The sequence below is a fragment of the Engystomops pustulosus genome, chromosome 6, assembly GCF_040894005.1.
Source record: "Engystomops pustulosus chromosome 6, aEngPut4.maternal, whole genome shotgun sequence".
Taxonomy (NCBI): domain Eukaryota; kingdom Metazoa; phylum Chordata; class Amphibia; order Anura; family Leptodactylidae; genus Engystomops; species Engystomops pustulosus.
Genome location: NC_092416.1, coordinates 118,599,452 through 118,624,178, shown reverse-complemented (window position 1 = coordinate 118,624,178; position 24,727 = coordinate 118,599,452). Strand labels below are relative to the sequence as shown.

General features: G+C 39.5%; 1 protein-coding gene across 1 annotated transcript in view; it reads left to right on the top strand.

Annotated features, from left to right (window-relative positions):
* The window catches only part of CBLN4 (cerebellin 4 precursor), a 43,505-nt gene that overhangs the window by 5,053 nt on the left and 13,725 nt on the right, over positions 1–24,727 (top strand). The window contains exon 2 of the mRNA XM_072110672.1: positions 4,659–4,775. Within this exon, the coding sequence (XP_071966773.1) occupies positions 4,659–4,775 (117 nt within the window). The remainder of the gene's footprint in view (positions 1–4,658; positions 4,776–24,727) is intronic.

The window sequence follows — 24,727 nt, the reverse complement described above, 5'->3', positions numbered from 1 at the left end:
GTAAATGAATATGTAGATGTCAATGCATCTCCTTGTCTTGGGGAGGGCATTGTTCTGCTGCTTTCTAATGAGGTTGATGAAGTTATAATCATCTGTCCATTATAAATGCGGTAATTATGGAGAAGGGAAATTCGAACTGATAATGAGTCATTATTATACGATCATTGACTGCGCCTGGAAATCAAGAGACTGAAAACCTAGAAAACATCCACAGAACCTCACACAATCTGAGGAGTCTTATAAGAAGAAACTAGAACTTTAAAGGGTTTTCCAACTATTATAACTTATTACCTGTCCTCAGAATGGGCAATAGGTGTAAGAGCTCTTTCACATTGGCGTTGTTTTTCATGTCCATGTTTCAGCGTTTTCCACAGATGCCTCTCAAAGCCATTGTTTTCAATTGGTGTTTTCACATTGGCTTCAGTGTTTTTCACTGATCCATTGTCCATGAAAAAAAACTATGAAACCTGTCCTATTTTTTTCACGGATGCAGACCACGGAAGGCATTAGAAGTCTATGGGTCCACAAAAAAAAACGTGAAACATCCTTTTTTTTCACAGAGGAGGTTAAAAATACAATTTTTAATGTTTTCAAAGAAATGTTAAACCTTCGTTCTTTTTTTTTTTTGCGGAAAGAGACAAAACAGGTGCTTCACAGAGACAAAACAGAAGAAAAACGGAGACAAAACACAACGGACGAGCAACGGAAGCTGAGCACCAATGGCAATGTGAATGAGCCCTTAGGACTGTTGAGTAGCAATTATGTATGTCCACAGCTGTTCATTCTCCTCTGTGGGACAGGCAGAGTTTGTCCTATTTTTTTCACTGATGAGGATCAAGGACAGCAATACCAGGTGTGATGTTTTTAAAGCAATGTTAAACATTTAATTTTTTGTGGAGACAGAGACAAAACAGATAAAATGGAACAAAAACGGAGACATAACGAAGACAAAACTCAATGGATGCACAACTAAAGCTGAGCACCAAAGCCAACGTGAAAGAGCCATAAGAAACATCTATTTGTACCTGGAAACTGTTAACAAGCTGGTAAATTGTTGCTGAAAAAAGTGCTAACATTGGTTTATGGGTATCCGACTAGAAAAGCTTCACTCAATACAACATGGCAATTCAATCTGTTTGCTTGAAAAGCTGAATACCTACTTGTACTATTAATAAATCCATAATAAAATTATTGAAAAACAATAAATAGCCTATTCATGGGATAAGTCTTTTATTGGCCAGACTCACACCAATTAGCTCTCCATACACTGTGATTAGCATTGATGTGCTATTTAAACTCAGTTTCAATTCAAAAGAATGGGAGTTTGGCTTTAATAACACAAACCAACCACAATAGAGAGTAAAAAGCTGTCTACAAAATTTTGAGGTGGTTTTTGGTGCAGTTTCGTGAATTAAACAGGTGAAAGACATGAACTGAACAGGGAAATTTGATTTTGAAGGGGAAACCTGTTCCACAAATGTCTTTCACCTGTTAAATTAACAAAACTGCACCGAAAACCACCTCAAAGCTGATTGCAATGCAGTTATTATTACAATTTGTGACTGCACTCACAAGCAGCCAAAGCAGGGTAAACATTCAAAAACACATGCGTTTTTAACCCCCTAATGACCGCCGTATCAGCTTTTTACGCCAGTCATTAAGGGTACTTCTTCTGACACGCCGCCGTAGAAAGGAGAAAGAAGATTTTGGGACATCGGGTCCTGCAAGTGCCGGTATCGGGCTGTGATCTCACAACCCAGAACCGGCACTAACAACTGGGATCGGAAAAACTTTGATCCCGTGTGTTTAACCCCTTACATGCCGTGGTCAAGCTTGACTGCAGCGTGTAAGTGTCCCCACCGGGGGACCGATCCATCCTGCCGTAGGCCCAGGTTCCAATGAGTGCCCCGAGGCTGCCAGCTTCTGTCCCCGTCAGGTTCCGCCTCCTGGCAGGACCCGGCTGTATGTAACTTAGCATGCTCAGCTACTTACACTGTACACTGCAATACAAGTGTATTGCAGTGTAAAGGCTTGAACAAGCGATCGGATAATTGCTTGTTCAAGCCAAGAAGTAGAAAATGTAAAAAAATTAAAAAAAAGATTTAGTCATTTTATAATATAATTAAATAAATAAAAGTCCCATAATCTCCCCAGTTAAACATAAAATGCAAATAAAGCATATGAAACACAAAAACATGTACACATTTTGTATCAGCGCATCTGTATCAATGTGTACAAAAAATATAAATCAATATTGAACCCGCTCAGTGAACGGCGTAAAAAAAAACCTTGAAAAACTTCCCATAATATACAATTTTCATCAAACACCATCACTAAAAATGTTCTAAAAAGTCATCAAAAACGGTACGTTCCCTAATATGATACAACTGAAAAGAACAACTCTTTTCGCAAAAAATAAGCCCTCAACCAGATCTGACAACAGAAAAATACAGAAGTTATGGCCCTAAAAAGTTGTCATTAGTAAAAAAAAATGCGATTTTCTCCAATATTGGTTTTGCTCAGGAAAATTGAGTAAAGATAAGAAAAACTATATAAATGAGATATCACCACAATCGTAGTGAACCAGAGAATAAAGATAAAATATTATTTTTATCTTACGGTGAGCGGGGGAAAAGATGCTAAAAATCCAAAATAAAAATTGACGATTTTGTTTGTGTCCCCCTTGAAATAGGTAATAAAATCTCATGAATATGCTTTAGTCTCCCAAAATGAATTATCTATACATTGTATCTCATCCCGTAAATAATAAGCCTAATATGTTCGCATTACCAAAAAAATAGAAACGTTTAGGTCGTACAATGTGACAATACAAATCTGCTGTGAAGGGCGCCTCCTTTTATTCTATACTCAGCCTTGCGCCCATATAGCAGTTTACCACCACATATGGGGTATCGGTACACTCAGGAGGAATTGGGCATTAAACGTTGCCATGCGTTTCATCATTTAATTTATTCTGAAACTGTCAGTTTTGGCCTAAATGAATGTATTTTCCAAAAAAATTCTAAGTTTCTAAATTGCAGGTTCATATTGTTTTAACCCAAGTGAAACACTTAAAGGGTTAATAGACTTAGTCGAAGTTGTTTTACATACATTGAGGGGTAATTTATGGGGTTTTACTATTATTTAGGCCATTCAAAGTCACTTGAAAGCTGAGTTGTCCCTCAAAATGTTTCATGAAAATTTGAAAAATGGTGCCTAAAGTTCTGCGCCTCATAACATCCTAGAAAAATGAGAGGATGCATAAAATATCATCCCAACATAAAGCAGACAATCCGTAAATGTTAATTATCAAGCTTTTTGGGTAGTTTTACTTCCTGTCTGGAAAGCGGAACATTTCAAACTTAGAAAATGAAGTATTTTTACAAACTTTACAAACTAACATGAAGTACAACGTGTCACGAGAAAACAGTCTCAAAATAATCTGGATATGTTAAAGCGTTCCGAAGTTATAACCAATTATCGTGAGACATGTCAGATTTGAAAAATCGAGTCTGGTCATTGAGCTGAAAACTAGTGTCGGTGATAAGGGGTTAAAAAGACTGAATACACATGCTTCAAAAGGTCCAAAAACGTGACACGTGGCATCACCCTAAGGGTGTAGTCACATGTTGCGTCTAACGCATGAGTTTAAAAACGCATTGCAAAAATTGAAGAGAGATTTGTCTAATTAAACAGCTGTTAACACTTGCATTTACAAAACACAAATGCTAACACTTGAAGGTTAACAAACGTATACATTAACAGCAGTTTAATTAGGCAAAATCTCTCTCCAGCAAGTAGAATGCATCTTTAAACACATGCGTCAGACGCGACGTGTGACTGCACCCTAAGGATGTGTTGCATTTAAAAGGTCATCATAATCAGACTCAAGGTGGTTTTAGGTGCAGTTTCTTATTTTAACAGTTGAAACACATTAACTCAATGGGGCATATTTATCAGGAGGAGGGCATGGCCTGCCGGGAGTGGTCCGGCGTGGGACATTACTGTCCCTGGCTACGTTTATTTCTACGCCAGGTGCAGCACCTGCCTGATGCATCAAAAGGCGGAAGCCTCTTGCTGCGAAAATGCAGCAGCGGCCTATCGCCGGCGTTTGATAAATATCGCTCCATAAGGTGTATTGAACTAGTTTCCCTTTTAAAATGAAATTAACCTGTTCAATGTCTTTCATTTTTTAAATGAACAAAACTGCACCTATTTTTAACCTGAATTTTCACCACTTATCAACCTACTGTTTTAGGATCCAATATTGTGTGCCAATTCATTTTTTTATATATTTGTATGGTGGTTCAAGGATTAAATCCACTGTAGACAGTCATATGAACATGCTATACAGCTACTACTAAAGGCAGCCTAATAATAGCAATGATTTATAATCTACAGTATAGATTGTATGCACTAAGCTCCCCCTAGTGGTGAATGGTAAGACTCAGATTTAATGGTAAGCTGGCGATTTAAAGCCCTGCAAAGAAAAAAGCTATACACACATAATATGTGAAAAGAATTTGATTTGAGATATTTCCAGTTTAAACAAAACAATAGAAAGAAAGCTGTGGTTAAAGGTAGAGATTCACTTTGTGTTCCCTCTTCCTTTTTATGGGGTGCAGGTTTCTATAATCCACTGTTTCTTTGTTCCTTAGATCTTAGTAAATGTTGGAAACTTTTTCACACTGGAATCGGTGTTTGTGGCTCCAAGGAAAGGAATCTACAGTTTCAACTTTCATGTAATAAAGGTTTACCAAAGTCAAACAATACAGGTAAGTGGCCACACATCTCCCTCCTTAACCCCAGGGGCTATGATCCTTAGATTATAGATATTTATTTTACTGATTACACAATGCACCAATTCTGAACAGCTCTCAAATACAGAGTGAGGAGGAGAATGACAAGAGGGGGCCAGCAGTAAAAACAAAATTGCTTTTCTGTTGCAGATGATGTGAGTGCTGCAGCAAATCCTGCTATGTATACAAGCATCATAGTAGATAAGGTACAATTAAAAAGAGAGGTAAAACAACCCTATAGGCTTATGCCAAATGGCCAATTGTAGGAAAACAAATCCAAATACGGCAGTGAGATTAAATCCCTGGACACCTGTTGCATCAAAAATACTTTCAACACATACTTTCATACCTACTCAAAGCCCACTTGTGATGGAGATGGCGTGAAGAGAAAAATAATCACAAATACAGGCATTTTGCTTAATAGTGAATATTTCAGTGCTTCTAGGCCAGTTTTGTGATAAATGTCCACCAAAGATCTTATCACCTATTAACCTTTTTTTCTCCAGATGGAGATAATTAACGATAATTAAAGATGTCTGACAGATATTCACAAGTGTTTCTTATGCTGTGGGGTTAACGGGGTTAAATTGTCATCATTGCCAGTTCTGGCCCCTTCTAATCTAAGCTCCAGACAGTCTCATAAATGCAGTACTAAACAGTAAATTCTACTTTTGCTTCAAATGTTGCATTTATGTCAAGGCCATTGCTTATGTGTGGGCACCGTATGAAAAGATTTATATTCTATGAGAATTACTTGTATGTACTATCTATTTGTTCTGTCTATCTTCTTTCTACATACCAAGTCATTTTTGAGGCTAAACAGAGGCTAACCTGTGCAGTTTGCTGCAGTGATCAGGCTTACATGCTGGTTTTTCTCTGCAGCTTTATTTGAGCATCTTATAGATCCACTGATTTCATTCTTGCTGTCAGCAGGGTACAGACAGAGATGCTCTGTAGACATTTAAAATCTTGTCTTGTCATTTTACCTCCTAAGGTAATGCTCTACCTAAGTTTTTATGCAATATTAATCACGAAAAACCTGTGGATGTGTCTGTATTATATCTATAAAAATGAAGAAAATAAACAGTATCAACAGCCCATGGGAATAGACCCAATTCCTTATTTGCTAATAAAGGAAATGTGAGCTGCTTCTTTCCTTTTTTATCAATCATACCTATCTTTAGTCAGCAATCTATTATCTACTATCCATTATTTAGAAAATCCACAACACATCACATCAATGTGCACTTGGGCCCTATTAGGCCCCTTCCACACTCGCGTTGCAGATCACGTCAGAGTATGATCAGGGTGCGATCAGGGTTTGGTCAGTGAAAAACGCGCATTTTGCATCAGAGTGCAATCAGTTTTCAGTCAGAGTTTGTTCAGTGTCTCAGTTTTTCACGCGTGTTTTCAATGCAAATTCGATGCAATTTCTATGCGTTTTTCATGCGCAGGTAATGCACGTGAAATGTACTCGGGACTGAGCTCTATCTTTTCTATGGCAATTGATGCGTGAAAAATGCATTGCACTTGCATTGCACTTGCAAGTGTCTCAGAGTGCGATGCGTTTTTGATGCATCTCCATAGACGTGTATGGTGCGTTTTTCACGCGCGTGACTTGCAAAAGTAGAGCATGTCGAGATTTAAACGCGCGTTAAAAAAAACGCGCGTGTGTGCGTGAAAAAAAATGCAAGTCTGAAAAGACCCGTTACAATGGGTCAGAGTGCAATGCAAGTTCTGCGCGTCAAAAGCACGTGCAGAAAACGCGTGTGAAAAACGCAAGTGTGAAAGGGGCCTGAGTGCCCTTTTTGCCTCTTTTTTTAGCCCAGCCTGAGGCCTTAACCCCTTAGGCCGCGGTCACACGTACCGCTAGGCGTCCGTTCATGACGCGACGCTAGCGCACAGGGGGAGGTCCTCGGCCCGAACGCACATGCGTTTCTAGAGAAACGCATGAGATTGGCTTAACAATCGCATGCGTTTCCCTGGAAACGCATGTGCGTTTGGGCCGAGGACCTCCCCCTGTGCGCTAGCGTCGCGTTATGACGGACGCCTAGCGGTACGTGGGACTGCGGCCTTAAGCACGCAGGGTTTTTCTGCTCATTTCTCGCTCTCCACCTTCAAAAATCCATAACTCCATAAAAATCCATAACTCCATAAAAATTTTTACGTGTACAGACCTGTGTGAGGGCTTATTTTGTGCGTAACAAATTTTACTTTCCCGTAATGTTATTTATTTTAACATGCCATGTACTGCAAAGCTGAAAAAAAATTCCAAATGTGGGCTCAGTTTTTCGACTTTGACTGTGCGCTCCAAATAACACCTCAGCTTTATTCTTTGGTTCGGTGCGATCGCGGTGATACCAAATTTATTTAGGTTTTATTGTGTTTTATTACATTTTCAAAAATTAAACGAACGTGTACAAAAAAGAAAAAAAAAATTTTGCCATCTTCTGACGCTAATAACTTTTTCATACTTTGGCGCACGGAGCTGTGTGAGGTGTCATTTTTTGCGAAATGAGCCGACGTTTTCATTGCTGAGGTCTGTGCGACATTTTGATCATTTTTAATTTAATTTTTTATGTGATGTAAAAAGGTGTAAAAGTCTCATTTCAGACATTTGGGCGCCATTTCCCGCCTCGGAGGTCACCGCCAGCCGTAACCGTTTTTATATTTTGATAGATCGGGCATTTTGGGACGCGGCGATACCTAATATGTTTGGGATTTTTACTGTTTATTATGTTTTATATCAGTTCTAGGGAAAGGGGGTGATTTGAATTTTTAATATTTTATAATTTTTTTTATTTTTTAAACTTTTTTTTTTCTTTTTTTTCCCACTATTTCTTAGACTATCTAGGGTACATTAACCCTAGATGGTCAGATCGCTCCTACCATATACTGCAATACTTCTGTATTGCAATATATGGCATTTTTGCAGAAGTCAGATAGCCTCGGGTCTTCGTTTGACCACCATGGCAACCGATCGCCGCCCCCGATGACGTTCGGGGGCGCGACGATCGTAATAAAGATGGCAGCGCCCACGCACCGCCGTCTTTTAAACGCCGCCGGCGACTTTGCCGGCGGCAATGAAAGGGTTAATAGCCGCAAGCACGACCGCAGTTATTAGCGGTGGGGTTTTCCTGCTATATGCAATATGCAAAAACCCCCACCCTTGTATGAAAAGGACTCAGCCCGTGAGCCCTCTGCATACACTCCTTATACCTCTGTGCCGTAGAGCTACGGCGCAGAGCGTTAAGGGGTTAAAGAGTGTGTATATTTCTATGTATAGTATATTATTTTTATTTTTAACTGTTATGCTTCAAGTGTTTGCACTAAGGTATACCTTTTAAGTGGATGAATATTCCGGGAATATTTGTGAAAAGTGAAAAATAAATTTTTTTTTTACTTATACATATACAGCTACAGTGTGGATTGGTGCTTGGTGCTACTTTCTGTTCAAATTTGCTGATACAGTTAAGCACCTGTATGTCGCCATCAGCACGCCCACTGTCCATTTCATATCAATGTTAATGTCAGGGTAGTGCTGCGATAATAATGTTTTTTCTTTAAACATTTCAAAATACTCATCTGTTTTACTTTAAAGAGCTATTCCTATATTAACAATTCAAGACATATTCTTATATCCATGCACAAGCGTGGCTGTCACACTCTCCATTCAGCTCGGCTGAGGTAAAAAGAGGTCCTTTCCCAAGATAGATGTGAGTCCCAGAAGTGGGACCCACATCTATCATCTATTAATGACATATCTTGTGGTATGTCATAAATAGTTCAAATGGGAATTCCTCCTTAAGCATCGTGGAATGCTGTCCATTTTTTCATCTATCTACCCATAGTAAATGAACCTTTAATTAATTAAATTTCATAAATCACTAACTGCAACCTATTTTTCGTGGTTCCCAAATGGCACCAAGGGATGTTTTCTTTAATACTTGGAACAAGCAAATGGAACAATGAATAAAACATCAGAAAAAAGATGACAAAGTTATTGTGTGAGGGTTGAAGATTTTATCTGCTTTCAATAAAGCCTACGTTAACTAAAGAAGCTGCGTAACTTTAACAAAATAACCATCCCAGCAAATATCTTAATTATACAGATCAGAACTTTTTGTCCCTTCCTTCTACTTTGATGTTTTGCTTTTGAACTTGAATCACCATTATAAAAAAATGACTTTCAAAAAGAGACAGTAATGAATCACATTCCCTGTGTTTTCATCCATCCTCGACGTATCTGCAGTATTGTAAAGGTCGCCAATGTTCTTTGTTAAAAGGGCATAAAATATCAGAAATAATCTACATAAAACATTTGTTCTTCATGTTTCATCCTGTTACCTTTTTCTGAACATTAATGAAAATTTGGGTAAGAAAATAAATGATGTTACTTATGGCAACAATGCCTCACAGAATGCCTGACTTCAGCATAGGTGTCCACATTTACAGATTACTGCCAGGCTAAGATCTTATGTGTGATATTTGGATTTTACATACATTATCTATACAGATACATACAGTCCCTCAGCAGAAGGAAAGCAACGACTTTCTGTTAACAAAGGGTGACTGCAAAGTGTGTCTTATAAGTCCCTATATCATTTATTATAATCCCTGTCACATTGGGGCACATTTACTAAGGGTCGCGCAACACACTTTTGTCGGATCATGCACGTTCTTCATTGCTAAAACGGCTTGCACAGATATTTAAGAATTGTCTGTGCTGAGATTGTGTCACACGTGACCCTTTTGTGGCACAGATGCACTGGCCTCCATGCATCAGTGTTGTCGGTCAGTCTGACTGATTTGGACGGAGCACCGTATTTAACTTTCGAATTGTGTTGCGGGCCCTATGTTAAAGGTGCACTGATGGTGAACTCTGTCGGACCATTTAGAGAAGCGACACATTCATAATTTCTGGCGCACAATCTTAGTGAATCACTGCACACAGAATTATAGAAGGACTATGCACTTTTATCAAACTCGAGTGACCTGGTAAATAAATGTGCCCCATGGTGTGCATTATAGATTCTTGTTCGTAATTGTATAGTTTGTATTATAATCCCTGTGAGAAATCATCTAGTGAGTAATTCAGCATGTATTATAAGCCCATGTGAACAGTCACAAGTGTGCTACCCTGTTTTCTCAAAAATAAGACACCCCCTGAAAAGAAGAACCAGTGCAATTTTTTGCACCTCCCCTTAAAATAAGACCTAGGGGCAGTCATTGCTACAGCTACGCCCACCATACATAATTTAGATATGTGAAGAGGTTGTGACATGGAGGAAAATGTCGTCGGATAAAATCATTGCCAATGCGCAAATGTTGCAAATGCGCTACAAGCAGCTACCAGGACAAGAAGGGATCATTGAAGGAAAGTGCTAAACATGAGATATTGGGGTTGATGATTGTAAGAAAAATGGAGTCATAGGAAACTCAGAATGAAATTCAGAGTTTGAAGTGTTATAAGGATGTTAGAGAAGTTGTTGCCTAGATGGTGCTTAACCCCTTACCGACATGTGATGTAATAGTGCATCACATGCCTGGTGTGGGTGCATGGAGAGGGCTCTTAGGCTGAGCCCTCTCCATAGTCGGTAAGTCTTTGCTGCATATTACTGGTAACAACCGGGTGTTAACCCGCTGCCAGCAGCTTAAGAAAAATTGCGGCGCATGGGCACCGCCATCTTGCCGAGGATCATCGCTCCCCATGATGTCATCGTGGAGCGACGATCCACCGTCATGACAGCCTCGGGTCTTCCTAAGACGCGAGGCTGTCTCACTTTAACCCTTTCATTACAATGTACAATCAGCTCTGCTTTCTCCCTGGCTGCAGTATGCACTGAGCATTATTTTCAAACATCAAGCTGAAAGTGAAGGGGTTAATCCTCATTACCAGAGTTGTTTAGCCAAACACAGGGAGATAAGATGTGAGCTCATGCAGTCTCCATAGACATGCAGTGTACAGGCAGGAATACACATCTCTATGGGAGGGAGGAGCTTGAGTTTTTTTTTTTTTTTTTTTACAAACAAAGCAAAATTTGTTAATAAATTGTATTAGAAAAATGTTCACTACATCCTCCAATACATAATATAAAATATTATTTCAAATGGCGGTTACACTTTAAATAAAAAAATCTATCTCTTGGATTGGTAAATGTACCATAGACTGTTGTACGTGGAAATAGAGACAAAAGACTTTCTTAATGGAATTCAGATGGTTATACTGATGTATGTGATGGCATAACTATAGTATACTAAAACATGTTGATTTTTTTTGTTCAACAATTATTGTGAATTCTTGTTCATGGAAAAATGTAGGATGTATAGTAAGCTACTGTTGACAGTGCTATAGTGTGTATCTTAAGACCCCGGAAACAGTCTCCAGTTTTGTAGTCTTAGTCCTTGTGGCAATCATATAGGGTGTGTAATAAGCATGTGAGGAAATTATGTGTAACATTCACGCTGTGGACATTCATCTATTTTTCATGCCCCTGTGGGAAGTTACTTGTTGTATTTTATGAGCTGCCGTGGAAAGTATATACAAGATCTTTCAGCAGTATTTGGTGAAGCAATATAGTTAGTACTATAAACCCCTGAGAGCTAACCTCTTCTATTTGCTTGCGGCAGCCAACCAGATCTCAGCTTCCATTTTCCCACAGTAGTTTATAAAATGAAAGTTTAGCTCTGATTGGTTGCCCTGACCGAGTACAACAGTTTTGATGAATGGTGTGTTATTCTAAGAGAAAAGGAGATGAGGGTGGTTGGATCAAGTTGGTGAAGGAAAAAAGAAAGCAGTGTGTCACACTCAGTCATGAGTTTATTTTTGTCAATTTGCTATTAAAATGGGCCTTTATGGATGCCCATAGATTTTGTTTTATTTGATCATAATTAGTGATGAGCGAATGAAATTGGATGTAGTGAAATTAGATCAGCATTTCAGGAAAACGTTGATTTCCTGCTGATTTATTTTAACAAAATTTAAAGGGGCATCCTGTGAATATGAACGTCTGATACAAAAGCCCATGATGCTATAAATAAATTAATATAACAAAACACAAAATGGAGCTTAAATAGTTTTATTTTATTATTCACAAAATTTTATGGCCTCTCTAAACTATGCGAAGTTATGACCAAGATAGCGCCCACTTAAACCTACAAGTCCCAAAATCCTTAAGTTCTCAGTAACTCCTCCCTCTTATGCTCTGCTCCCTGCTCTGTTACCATAGTAATGATGTGTGTAACTGCCATCACTGCACATCACCACAACACTGACCATACTGCAACCATCCAACTACAGCCAAAAATAGTGGCCCCAATGGACTGATTAAAGGGCCAGTAGCATTTTAATTCTTCATTACATTGCATGTCAGCAGCATTTTTCAGCTTAGGGGACCAAAATTTTAAATGAGAGATAATTACATGTTACCTTATATTGTAGGGACTAGAGAGGAGCGAGTATACTCGTCCGAGCTTGATGCTCGTTCGAGTATTAAGTTACTCGAAACGGCTTGTTGCTCGGACGAGTATTTGCCCTGCTCTAGATCGAGCATTTAATTAAAAAAACACAATGAAGAACAATGAAGAATAGAATGAAAACAGTGAACACAGTGAACACAGAATCATTTAAGTGAAAAACACAGTAAAAACAAACAGTGAAGAAAAGATTACAGATGTTCGGCACATCTGCTTACTTGTCGGAAGATACGCGCGGAATGGTGCGAACAAAATAGTATGTGAAGAACAATATATTTGTGTGAAGAAAACATTGAAGAACACAGTGAGCAGGACGGAGACATCAGGGAACAGGACAGAGACACCGGGGAGCAGGACAGAGACACCGGGGAGCAGAACAGAGACATTGGGGAGCAGGACAGAGACATTGGGGAGCAGCACAGAAACATCGGGGAGCAGCGCAGAGACATCGGGGAGCAGCGCATAGGCATTGGGAGCAGCGCAGAGGTGTCGGGGAGCAGCCCAGAGGCATCGGGGAGCAACGCAGAGGCATCGGGGAGCAGCGCAGAGGCATCGGGGAGCAGCACAAAGGCAATGGGGAGCAGCGCAGAGGCAATGGGGAGCAGCGCAGAGGCATCGGGGAGCAGCGCAGAGGGAAGGGGGAGCAGCGCAGAGACATCGGGGAGCAGCGTAGAGGCATCGGGGAGCAGCGCAGAGGCATCGGGGAGCAGCGCAGAGGCATCAGGGAGATTTCAGTGGAAGAAGAGGAGTGGACAGCGTATCTCCCGACAAGTAAGCAGATGTGCCGAACATCTGCAATCTATTCTTCACTGTGCTTTTCACTGCATTTTTCACTTAAATGATCCTGTGTTCACTGTGTTCACTGTTTTTAATCTATTCTTCACTGTGCTTTTCACTGCGTTTTTCACTTAAATGATCCTGTGTTCACTGTTTTTATTCTATTCTTCACTGTTCTTCACATCTGCTAACTTGTCGGGAGATAATATACGCGCGAACAGTGAAGAATAGATTGCAGATGTTTGCATACATCTGCTAACTTATCAGAAGACATTATTTTTCAATTAAATAGCACATTTTATTCCCGAACCATGGTCCCTTTGAAAAATGCTCGAGTCTCCCATTGACTTCAATGGGACTCGTTATTCGAGACAAACACTCGAGCATCAGGAAAAGTTTGTCTCGAATAACGAGCACTCAAGCATTTTAGTACTCGCTCATCTCTAGTAGGGACCCATTTGTATATGAATTATGCTGATTCCTGGAATACCCCTTTAATCTAAAAGCCCTAGAAAATTACACCACATGTCCAGCAAGCAGAGTATATGAGTATAGGGAGAGATGCTGTAAAAGGGACAGAGCAGGAACTGTCTTGTCTGGTTCAATGTCACAGTACTGGATCTCATTGATTGCTTAGATGTCCAGACAGGCTGTTCATTCCTGCTGTTGCCACCACTTGTGATTTTGGGGGTCTGTAAACCCTGATCGATGGGTTGTCTGGACTGTTTTATCAAAATATATCAACTAGTACCAGCTTAAATACTTGTATTCGATTGAATATACTGTATCTTGGGGCACATTTCCCTTAAGTTGGCTTTAAATACACCTGGATAGAATTCTTTACCAAATTACTTGCAATTGGCTGAATCTATTTTGGGGTTACCATACCCTTTCAGTCAGTTTTAAATACTGCTAAACCTTCCTTATGTAGACTCTATACCTAATTATTTGAATCTGTTTCTATTTAGGGGCCACCTTTCCCTCAGATTGTTTTCAAATGCAACATTGTATCTACCCGGGTACAAAAGATAGCAAATGACTTGCCTGTAGCTAAATACATTTTGAGATCACCTTACCTTTAAGTTAGGTTCAAATACACTGATGAGTTTCCCTGGGTGGATACCTAATATCTTTCAATTGCCTGAAAGTATGTCTGGTCACTTTCCCCTAAATTTGCTTGAGTACAATCTATAACTAATTGCTTGCACTTGGCTGAATATATATTGTTCTCATTAACTCCTGTGCATGTTCAATCTCCTGTCCTCTGGCCAGCAAGGTTTATCAGCATCCCCTTCTGGACAGGTAGTAGAGTAATTGTTCATCTCATAGTCTAGGTCACTCACCAATAACATGGGCTTATGAAAAGGACAAAGCAAACGGATGGTGTAATGCTTAATCCACTGGTTGACCTTTACACAAGGGAGCAGCTCTATCTACTAACATCATCTAGTTATTGGTCCCAACCTTGTGCTGTTTGTATAACTGTTCCTGTGCGACTGCTTTCAACTAGGCTAGACAGATAAAGAAATGTGTGACATTGCTGTGCCATGCATTGATGGTATGCATGAGGATCACTACCAATGGTTTCTTTGGTGAAGGCTGACATCATGGTATAGGATGAGAAAGCGGAGGAGTTCATTGAATCCAGGCAGGTATAACAAGTAGTTAATTAAGCAAACAAATATTTGATAAAACTTCATGGGGAGTAGGAATGGAGTGACTGCAAGACCAGCAACTTGACCAGGTGCATGTTCAGCTTCTGCACCATTGTTTGGGTGCAGCAATGCTGATGTTTCTGTAGAAATGGGGAGATGCAGGACAAGGAGGAAGATCATGACCAATTGATCATGGGACAGAGAAAGAGCTTTCACTTTCTGAGGTCCTTAGTCCTTAGGAGCCATGACTCCTGAAGAAGAAGTGCTGACAACTAGGAGTTGCAGCATTTTGGTGCCTCAGGCGAGCCACTACAGTTTTGACATAGGGCTGTCATATCAACATTAACACCCTATCTTCTGGCCACAAATTCTACATATCACTTATGTAAGGTACCCAGTAACCAATTGTCACAGAGCTCAAGAGTCCACAGTAGTTCATATTCATTGAGCCCCTATAGATACACATTGCCTCACGTAGACAGCTTGAACCATCTTTACAATATTTTTCAATGTAAAATATTCATTGTATATTTTTCAACTATTAATAGCAGAGCAGACTCATATTATTGAAAACAGACGTGATCCAGCTTAAAAATTCTTTGACTTTATTAATATCTTCATTATAAAAAGTTACATACGGAGTGAATACATATCATTGAAAGAGAGTGCCTACGCGTTTCGGGTAAAACCGCTACCCTTATTCATGGCTGAATACATATCATCGAAAGAGAGTGCTTACGCGTTACGCGTTAAGCCATGAATAAGGGTAGCGGTTTTACCCAAAACGCGTAGGCACTCTCTTTCGATGATATGTATTCACTCCGTATGTACCTTTTTATAATGAAGATATTAATAAAGTCAAAGAATTTTTAAGAAGAAAAGTGGAACGCTTGTTTTTGAGCTGGATCACGTCTGTTTTCAATTATCTCACTCCTACCTAGCTGGAGAAACCGTGCATCACTTTTGCCTCGGGGCTTTGTGATAGTTGCACAACCAAAAAGGACCAGAATCTGATGTTGCAGCAACGTACAGTCATGTAAATGCATATACTTTTCACATTTTTAAAATATATACTCGTCTTAAATAACAATAGGTGAACTATAATATGGTAGTACAAATACATTTTAAGACTAGGATGGCCACTCTACCAGTCCACTTTGACAAATATACCTTTTTTCTACTGCCTGGTAGTAGCGAAACACACCTCAGTTCCGTGAGTTAAACTGGGGACTTTGAGGTTTATTTTCTACTAAAGAAAATAGAGTAGTTTTGACAATCCACATTGTACTGTTTTAGCTCACTTGGTACTTAGTTTAAAGTGTTCAAATAAAACATTTTCCAGTTTGCCTTTAGTTTGTCTAATGACTTACATAGCTTTTCTACTGCAAAAGAAGTACAAGAAAGTATTTTTTAAAGATTTGTCATCTGTGTCTGTGTCATCCTTTGGATACACTGATAAGTGTAATTTTGTTCCATTCTATAAGTCTGCTAGTATATAAATGGGTGCAATCCTTTCCTAGCAGAAGTGATTGATTCCCACTACACCAATCTGTCTGTTGTGAACTCTGATATGGTTTAATAACTGTTAATCTGTTGTGATGGACATAATCTCTCCCCACTTTCATTGCTGCCCTGTCTGATGTCAGAGAACAAAATCAATAAGCTTCTGCATCAGAACTCTGGGATCTAATGTTTTGTGAACTACTGGGCTTGCCATAGTCTTGCACTGACCTAGCTAGTGTTCATTCTGTGTTCTGGTATCTTTGACACTTTGTATGATTTTCTGACTATTTGTTTGCCTTACGATTTTGTACTACATTGTCCTCTTGATTCTGATCCATATTTGGTGACTATCCTCATCTGTTTGCATTGTCTTGACTTGTCTCTGTGTTTGCATTTTTGGTGCAAATAAGGAACATCGACCAGTTTTCTCTTAACCGGTTTTCTCTTACTGCTTAAAATAGGCAGTGTATGGCAATAAGGCATGGGTGTCTGGGAAGGAGGTTTAGTCGCAAGACCCACTGTCTTTGTCTGTTTCACGGTCATTTCCCTGACCTTGCATAACAATCAGTTATATTTTTAGTACCTTTTTCAGAAGGGGAAAAAGATTAGCCAAGGTACTACTATAGTGTTACATACCAATACTACTGAGCTCTAACTGGTCATCACTAACTGTGTCATAAGAGAAAGAAATGAGTACTTTTTGCTGTGGAAAATTAGCCAAAAAATACACAGTATAAGTTTCTTTCTAAAACCAAAAATGTGACAATAGTGGTATTAGTTAAAAAAGTGAAGTAAGTAAAGTCCACCTTGCATCTGTTAAGATATTTTTTACATAGATATAGTAACAAAAAAAGTTTGTTTACTTCATGGATAAAATACTAGAACCATTTTACAGATGAAGTACCATAACTAAGCTAAGTATAGATATTGTTGCAGATTTTAGCTTATCTCCTGGATATGGTTATTATTATATTATGGTACCAGATCCAACCTTTCTGCATATGTACTATCCTAGAACCAGGCTTATAACATAAATACAGAAATAGAAACAAGCTTACTACATACACTCACCGGCCACTTTATTAGGTACACCTGTCCAACTGCTCGTTAACACTTAATTTCTAATCAGCCAATCACATGGCGGCAACTCAGTGCATTTAGGCATGTAGACATGGTCAAGACAATCTCCTGCAGTTCAAACCGAGCATCAGTATGGGGAAGAAAGGTGATTTGAGTGCCTTTGAACGTGGCATGGTTGTTGGTGCCAGAAGGGCTGGTCTGAGTATTTCGAAAACCGCTGATCTACTGGGATTTTCACGCACAACCATCTCTAGGGTTTACAGAGAATGGTCCGAAAAAGAAAAAACATCCAGTGAGCGGCAGTTCTGTGGGCGGAAATGCCTTGTTGATGCCAGACGTCAGAGGAGAATGGGCAGACTGGTTCGAGCTGATAGAAAGGCAACAGTGACTCAAATCGCCACCCGTTACAACCAAGGTAGGCAGAAGAGCATCTCTGAATGCACAGTACGTCGAACTTTGAGGCAGATGGGCTACAGCAGCAGAAGACCACACCGGGTGCCACTCCTTTCAGCTAAGAACAGGAAACTGTGGCTACAATTTGCACAAGCTCATCGAAATTGGACAGTAGAAGATTGGAAAAACGTTGCCTGGTCTGATGAGTCTCGATTTCTGCTGCGACATTCGGATGGTAGGGTCAGAATTTGGCGTCAAACACATGAAAGCATGGATCCATCCTGCCTTGTATCAACGGATCAGGCTGGTGGTGGTGGTGTCATGGTGTGGGGAATATTTTCCTGGCACTCTTTGGGCCCCTTGGTACCAATTGAGCATCGTTGCAACGCCACAGCCTACCTGAGTATTGTTGCTGCCCATGTCCATCCCTTTATGACCACAATGTACCCTGTAACATCTGATGGCTACTTTCAGCAGGATAATGCGCCATGTCATAAAGCTGGAATCATCTCAGACTGGTTTCTTGAACATGACAATGAGGTCACTGTACTCAAATGGCCTCCACAGTCACCAGATCTCAATCCAATAGAGCATCTTTGGGATGTGGTGGAACGGGAGATTCGCATCATGGATGTGCAGCCGACAAGTCTGCGGCAACTGTGTGATGCCATCTTGTCAATATGGAGCAAAATCTCTGAGGAGCTTCCAGCACCTTGTTGAATCTATGCCACAAAGAATTGAGGCAGTTCTGAAGGCAAAAGGGGGTCCAACCCGTTACTAGCATGGTGTACCTAATAAAGTGGCCGCTGAGTGTAGATAAAATGAAGATCCCTTCCATCAGATTTCTGTTTTGTAGAAAAAGAACCGAAAGTTGATGGAAGTGTCCTATCATCTTTGTTTTCCCATTGCTACTGAGAACAGTTTCTCAGTTTCTGTTGTTTTACTCCTCTGACAGATCGAACAAACAAGAAAAGAGAACAATGCCCATATAAGAAGAATAACTGTAGTATACAGTATATACAGGAGAGGAGTAGTAGTACTGTGCTTTGCTCATCTACAGTATACAACTAGTAGGTGAACCCCCTTTCAACACTACTTGGAGTTCTGCCTCTTCACTTTGATATATTTGGGATTCTCCGCCAAGGAATCACCGGCTACTGCACTCACTGCTTCAGCTGTGCTGCTCAGGACTCTCCCTTGTTTGTTTAGATAGCTAGATAGATAAAAACTTTAATACAGGCAGTCCCTAGGTTATGTACAAGATAGGTTCCATAGGTTTATTCTTAAGTCGAATTTGTATGTAAGTCGAAACTGTATATTTTATAATTGTAGATCCAGAGAAAAAATATTTTTGTCCCAGTGACAATTGGAGTTTAAAATTTTTTTTGCTGCAATTGGACCAAGGATTATCAATAAAGCTTCATTACAGACATCTTACAGCTGATCATTGCAGTCCGGGACAATAGTAAAGCTTCCAGAGAAGGGGTCGTCTGTAAGTCAGGTGTCCTTAAGTAGGGGACCGCCTGTAATCCCAAAAAGGGAAAACATATATACACATACATAAAAGATGATTACATACTGTAAGAACAATATGTGAGGTTCATATTGATTCGGCAATCATTGAACTCTGAAATATCAGTAAATCCCCCTGAAGATTCCTGGTTGCTGTCACAACTTTCTGTGTTGATATCTTTTGAGCCACAAGAGATATTAGCAAACTAATTGCAGAGACAATTCTAGTCTACCGTGACAGGAATTCTACATGAACACCTTCTAAATGTAAAAATTTACATTTGACCCACTATCACGGCTTTGAAGATAGCTTGAAGACCCATGTTCTAGACCTAAAAGTTAGGTCCCCTCTCTCATTACTTGCTAAATATATACATTTAACCAGCTATTATACTACTTGTCCCCATCAAGCTGATACTGTTGTGTTTTCAGATGGAAGTGTTATTGGAGGGAAAGTGCTTGACTTGGTAATTTTTGTTTCCTCTTGGCCTCTTACTAAAAATTTTCAATTAATCTAATTTTTCTCTTTCAACTTTTATAGCAATTATTCTATATGTAAATTGGTGAAAGTGAATATTATGCAGCATTCTCAAGATAACTGCCTCCTTTATTGTGCAATAATTGTTTAAAAACGGCTTTGCCAGAATTGCTGGAGCTAATAGAAAGCTCTGACATTCTACAAGGCGCATTGCAGTAAATGAGTATTATAGCAATGCCCAGATAACAACATAAATGATAATGATATTTATAATAGCAACAGCCCTGGAGGCTTGTTACATAGGGCAAATGATGAACTCAGTAATCACTCACTGCACACAGGTCTGGAATAAACATGTCGATTACAATTGATAAACTTCCAAAAAAAGCTGCAAACAAATTAACATAATGAAATTAAAATCTATAATCCTTTATGTATTTGGTTTTCATGATTCTTTCTCGTAAGGCAAACGGCAAACAAAACTTATGTGGTTACAAAACCGCAGTCTTTAGTTACCTTTATTCTATCTATCTATGTCTTTTTGTTAACCTATTCACGACATAAGCTTTTGATTGCAGTCTGTAACCATGGAGATACTTGACTTTATTGCAGCTTTGTGTTAAAACTAGAAGAATAAACTTACCGGTCTTTTGAGGTCAATCAGTTACATGCTTGTGTGTAGATTTGACCATTGAGCCTGCAATAAAGAGGCAGACATAGAATTGGTGCAAACTGTGCAGCTACACGTGGGCCCAATAGATAAGACACAGTCACCCTTATGCTACTTCCTGTCTTGTATAAGATGCATCATTAGATAAATAATGGGGAATAAATACATTTTTAACAAGATATAAGGATGGGTAAACAAGGGACTCAGACTATTTGTCCATTACCACACTGCAATAGTAACCTGCCGTCAAAATCAAATCAAAGGAGTCATGTAAGTTATTTTAATAAAATGCTTGAAAGTAAATTCAATTATGTGGTGTGTGCAAGTCAGAAAACCCCTTTGGTTATCAGTTATTCTTCCAAAAGTAGGGTTTTACAATATCTTCCACCAAAGGTAGTGTACAGGACTGTTAATATATAGTTGAATATATAGTGTACTAGCTGTAACTCCCAGTGTTGCCCAAGATAGTAAATAACTGTTCTAAGCTATGCCAAAATAGGGAATGGGTTATCAAAATATTTTATATGTATCTATCTCTCTCTGTCTGAATGTCCATCTCTCTCTCTGACTGTCTCTGTCTCATGCTGTCTGTGTGTGTGTCTGACTGTCTCTCTGTGTCTGTCTCTGTCTCTGTCTCTATCTCTATCCATATTATCTCAAACATAAGCTGTCTTATACTCATTGTTTTTAGTAACCATTTAAAGCTCAGATTCTAATTGCCATAGCAGCCAGCAAACAATGAGTTTCCCTGAGTCACAGATGGCGGTTGTGCAAAATTTGGTGATTGTAAACACGACGGTGTAGATTCCTTTAGCAGACATACATATACATACATACACATACATCCAGCTTTATATATTAGGTGCACTTACCCAGAGTATATAAGAACATCTTGAATAAGGGAGCACTCCTTGTGTACATAACCATCTCATATAAAAAATAAATCTAAGGCAAACAATGAGCACCTGCTAAGGATAATTTATGGTGGGATTGACATTTCAGTCTTTGGTTCAGATCTTTCTCCGCAGAAGTCTGCATAAAATCAGAGCCATAGTTATGTCTATGTCCATACAAGACAAACATAAAATGGATGAATACAAAGAAGAGTTGTAATACAAGGGTTCCAATACCAGCTGGAGAGATAAATAGATCTTCTAGCTAAGTGTGAGCTAACATTTGGTTGTTTTAAGGCCTCTTGCACACTAGCGTTGCGTTTCACGTCAGGGTGCAATGCGTGAAAAACTGACGTTTTTGCTGCGTTTTTGTTTCATTTTTGTTCGCGTTTTTTTGCGTTTTCGGTGCGTTTTTCACGCGCGTTTTTTTAAGTCAATGGGACTTTTTCAAAGGGACCAAGGTTCGGGAATAAAATGTTTTATTTAATTGAAAAATAATGTCTTCTGATAAGTTGCAAACATCTGCGATCTATTCTTCACTGTTCCGCGCGCGTATATTATCTCCCGACAAGTTAGCAGATGTGAAGAACATTGAAGAATAGAATAAAACCAGTGAACACAGTGAAAACAGTGACCACAGGATCATTTAAGAGAAAAACACAGTGCAGAACACAGTGCAGAATAGATTACAGATGTTCGGCACATCTGCTTACTTGTCGGGAGATACGCGCGGAGCGGTGCGAACAAAATAGCATGTGAAGAACAATATATATGTGTGAAGAAGACATTGCAGATGTATGGAAACATCTGCAATGTGTTCTTTACACACATATATATTGTTCTTCACATGCTATTTTGTTCGCACCGCTCCGCACGTATCTCCCGACAAGTAAGCAGATGTGCCGAACATCTGTAATCTATTCTGCACTGTGTTCTGCACTGTGTTTTTCTCTTAAATGATCCTGTGGTCACTGTTTTCACTGTGTTCACTGGTTTTATTCTATTCTTCACTGTTCTTCATTGTGTTTTTTTAATTAAATGATCGTTCGCGAGCAGGGGAAATACTGTTATTCTGGTCACCTAGCAACCCTTACGTTTAAAACGCATTGCACTCGCATTGCACTTGCAATGATTGCGAGTGCAATGCGTTCTTGATGCATCTCCATAGACTTTAATGGGGCGTGAAAATTGCGCGTGACTCGCAAAAATAGAGCATGCTGCGATTTTGACGCGCGTGCAAACGAACGCAAGCACGCGCGTTGAAAACCACGCAAATGGAGAAAGACCCATTGAATACAATGGGACAGAGTGCAATGCGAGTTCTGAGCGTCAAATGCACGCGCAGAACTCGCGCATGAAAAACGCCAGTGGAGAAGGGGCCTAAGTGTTTTCTTTGATCTCTATTAATTGTAACTGTATATATTTAAACTCTATCTCCAGTAATAGTGACTTTATAATAGTGACTCTTTATTATGATTCAAAATAATTCCTTGCTGCAGGGAACTCTGATTCAATGCAATAAAACAACTGAGAAGAGAAGATTTGCCTAATGTCATTGTTGTTAACATTTACATTAACAAAACGCAATGTTAACTATGTGTGGTAACAGCATATCAACATATAACAAAACTCAAATGTTAACAGAAATGGAATTGGGCAAATATAGAATAGTTGGCAAGAAGCTTAAAACTGTAAGTGTGGTCCCTCTGAGGAGTAACCTGACTGTTAGTGGAGGAAGGCGAGGAAAGAGTCCATTTATTAAATGTTACCTTCTCAACTTCTTTACCTGGACCTTACAAGCAGCATCAATTTTTTTATTTAATCTTGGATGTTTAACCAGCAGAAAAAGTGCAGCACCACCTAAACATCATTAAAATAGACAAACCACCAGACCTGGATGGCATAAATCCCAGGGTACTTGGAATTTATACTGTGATAGGCAGACCATTATTCAGAATATCTTGAAAAAGGTTCTGTTCCACAGGACTGGTGCATAGCAAATGTGCTGACAATATTTAAATGGGGATAAAATGTGAATCCATAAATTACAGACCTTCCTGTTTAGCATTGGTTGTGGGGAAAATGTTTTTGGGCTTTCTTAGAGACCCTATCTTAGTGTTTCTTTAATATATCCTCTCAATGTGGATTGTGGTTGGGAGTCTCCTGTCTCCCTCATACACATGTATGATTGGCTTGTTCAAGCATGCATGTGTAATAAATGGAGAGAATGCTACAAGTAAAGTGTCAGAAGAAAAGGAACAAGTAGTTGAATTCTAATGCACCTTCCTCATGATAGCTATATGGTGTTCACTCTAACTTGGCAGAAATTTAGATGAATTTTGTTTTTAAATGTTTATGGGACCCTTAACAGGTCAATACTATACTCTGCATACTGTACACTGCAAAAATAGGAAGCATGTAAAGTACATATAAGGGTGCTGCTGGGGTGGGAACCGACCGGTTTACCCCAGCTTAGGTGAGCCAGTTGTTAAAATCACAACAGGCTCACCATCCAGGGTGTAGCTGTTCAGAGAGCTAGCTCTGCTGCTCTCTATCCATCACACAGGCTGAGGAGATTACCATGGCCACTTGGCACTGGGACTACTGACTACTGTTGGCAGGTATCATAGTATATAAGGCTGCAAAAAAGACGCAAATCCAATCATTAAGAATTAAACAAATGTTTTTTTTCCTATAACCTGTGACATTCTTGCTCTCCAAAAAGGCATCCAGGCCTCTCTTGAACATGTACAAACACTGCTCTTACAGTAATATACAAAGAACTGGTTAAACCTCTTGGTCATCATCAGTAGATCTCTCGGGAAACCAGAGGAATATATGAGAAAAACAAAGTGACAGGATGTGCTGACATATAATATGTTTGATAACGTAAAATGATAGAAAGAGTGGAACGCTGCTCACCTTTTTACATGAGCTTATGCACATGCATATATGTGATAAACACCGGCAGCCGAGGTCAGCGCTTCCCGTACCAGGGTATAAGATTGCAGATGACAAGTAAAAGTACCCAACAAGGATATGGAGGTATTTAGGCCCCTTCTACAATCACGAGTGTGATGCGATGAACTTGCATCACAATCGCAACGCGTGCTGCCTGGATCGCATGCCCCGAACGCTGCGTTCGGGCCGTGCAATCCAGGCAGCACGCGCTGCGATTGTGATGCGAGTTCATCGTATCACACTCGTGATTGTAGAAGGGGCCTAAGGCGTTCGGATACAGCGTATTGTTCAACTCGAGTAGTTTATTTAAAGGAGGGCTTCATTCTGAAAACCCCTCCTTTGTTGTAATTGTCACATACTGTAGCAACCAGTTGTTTTTTAGCGTCCTACAGTAATATTTATTATTATTATTGATTGATGTTTTAATTATGTCAATCAGTTTTTATGTGTTTCTTTTGTGTCTGACAAGTGCGGAATAACTGTTATTCACCCCCCAATGATTTTGATGATGTCAGATAGGAATAACATGG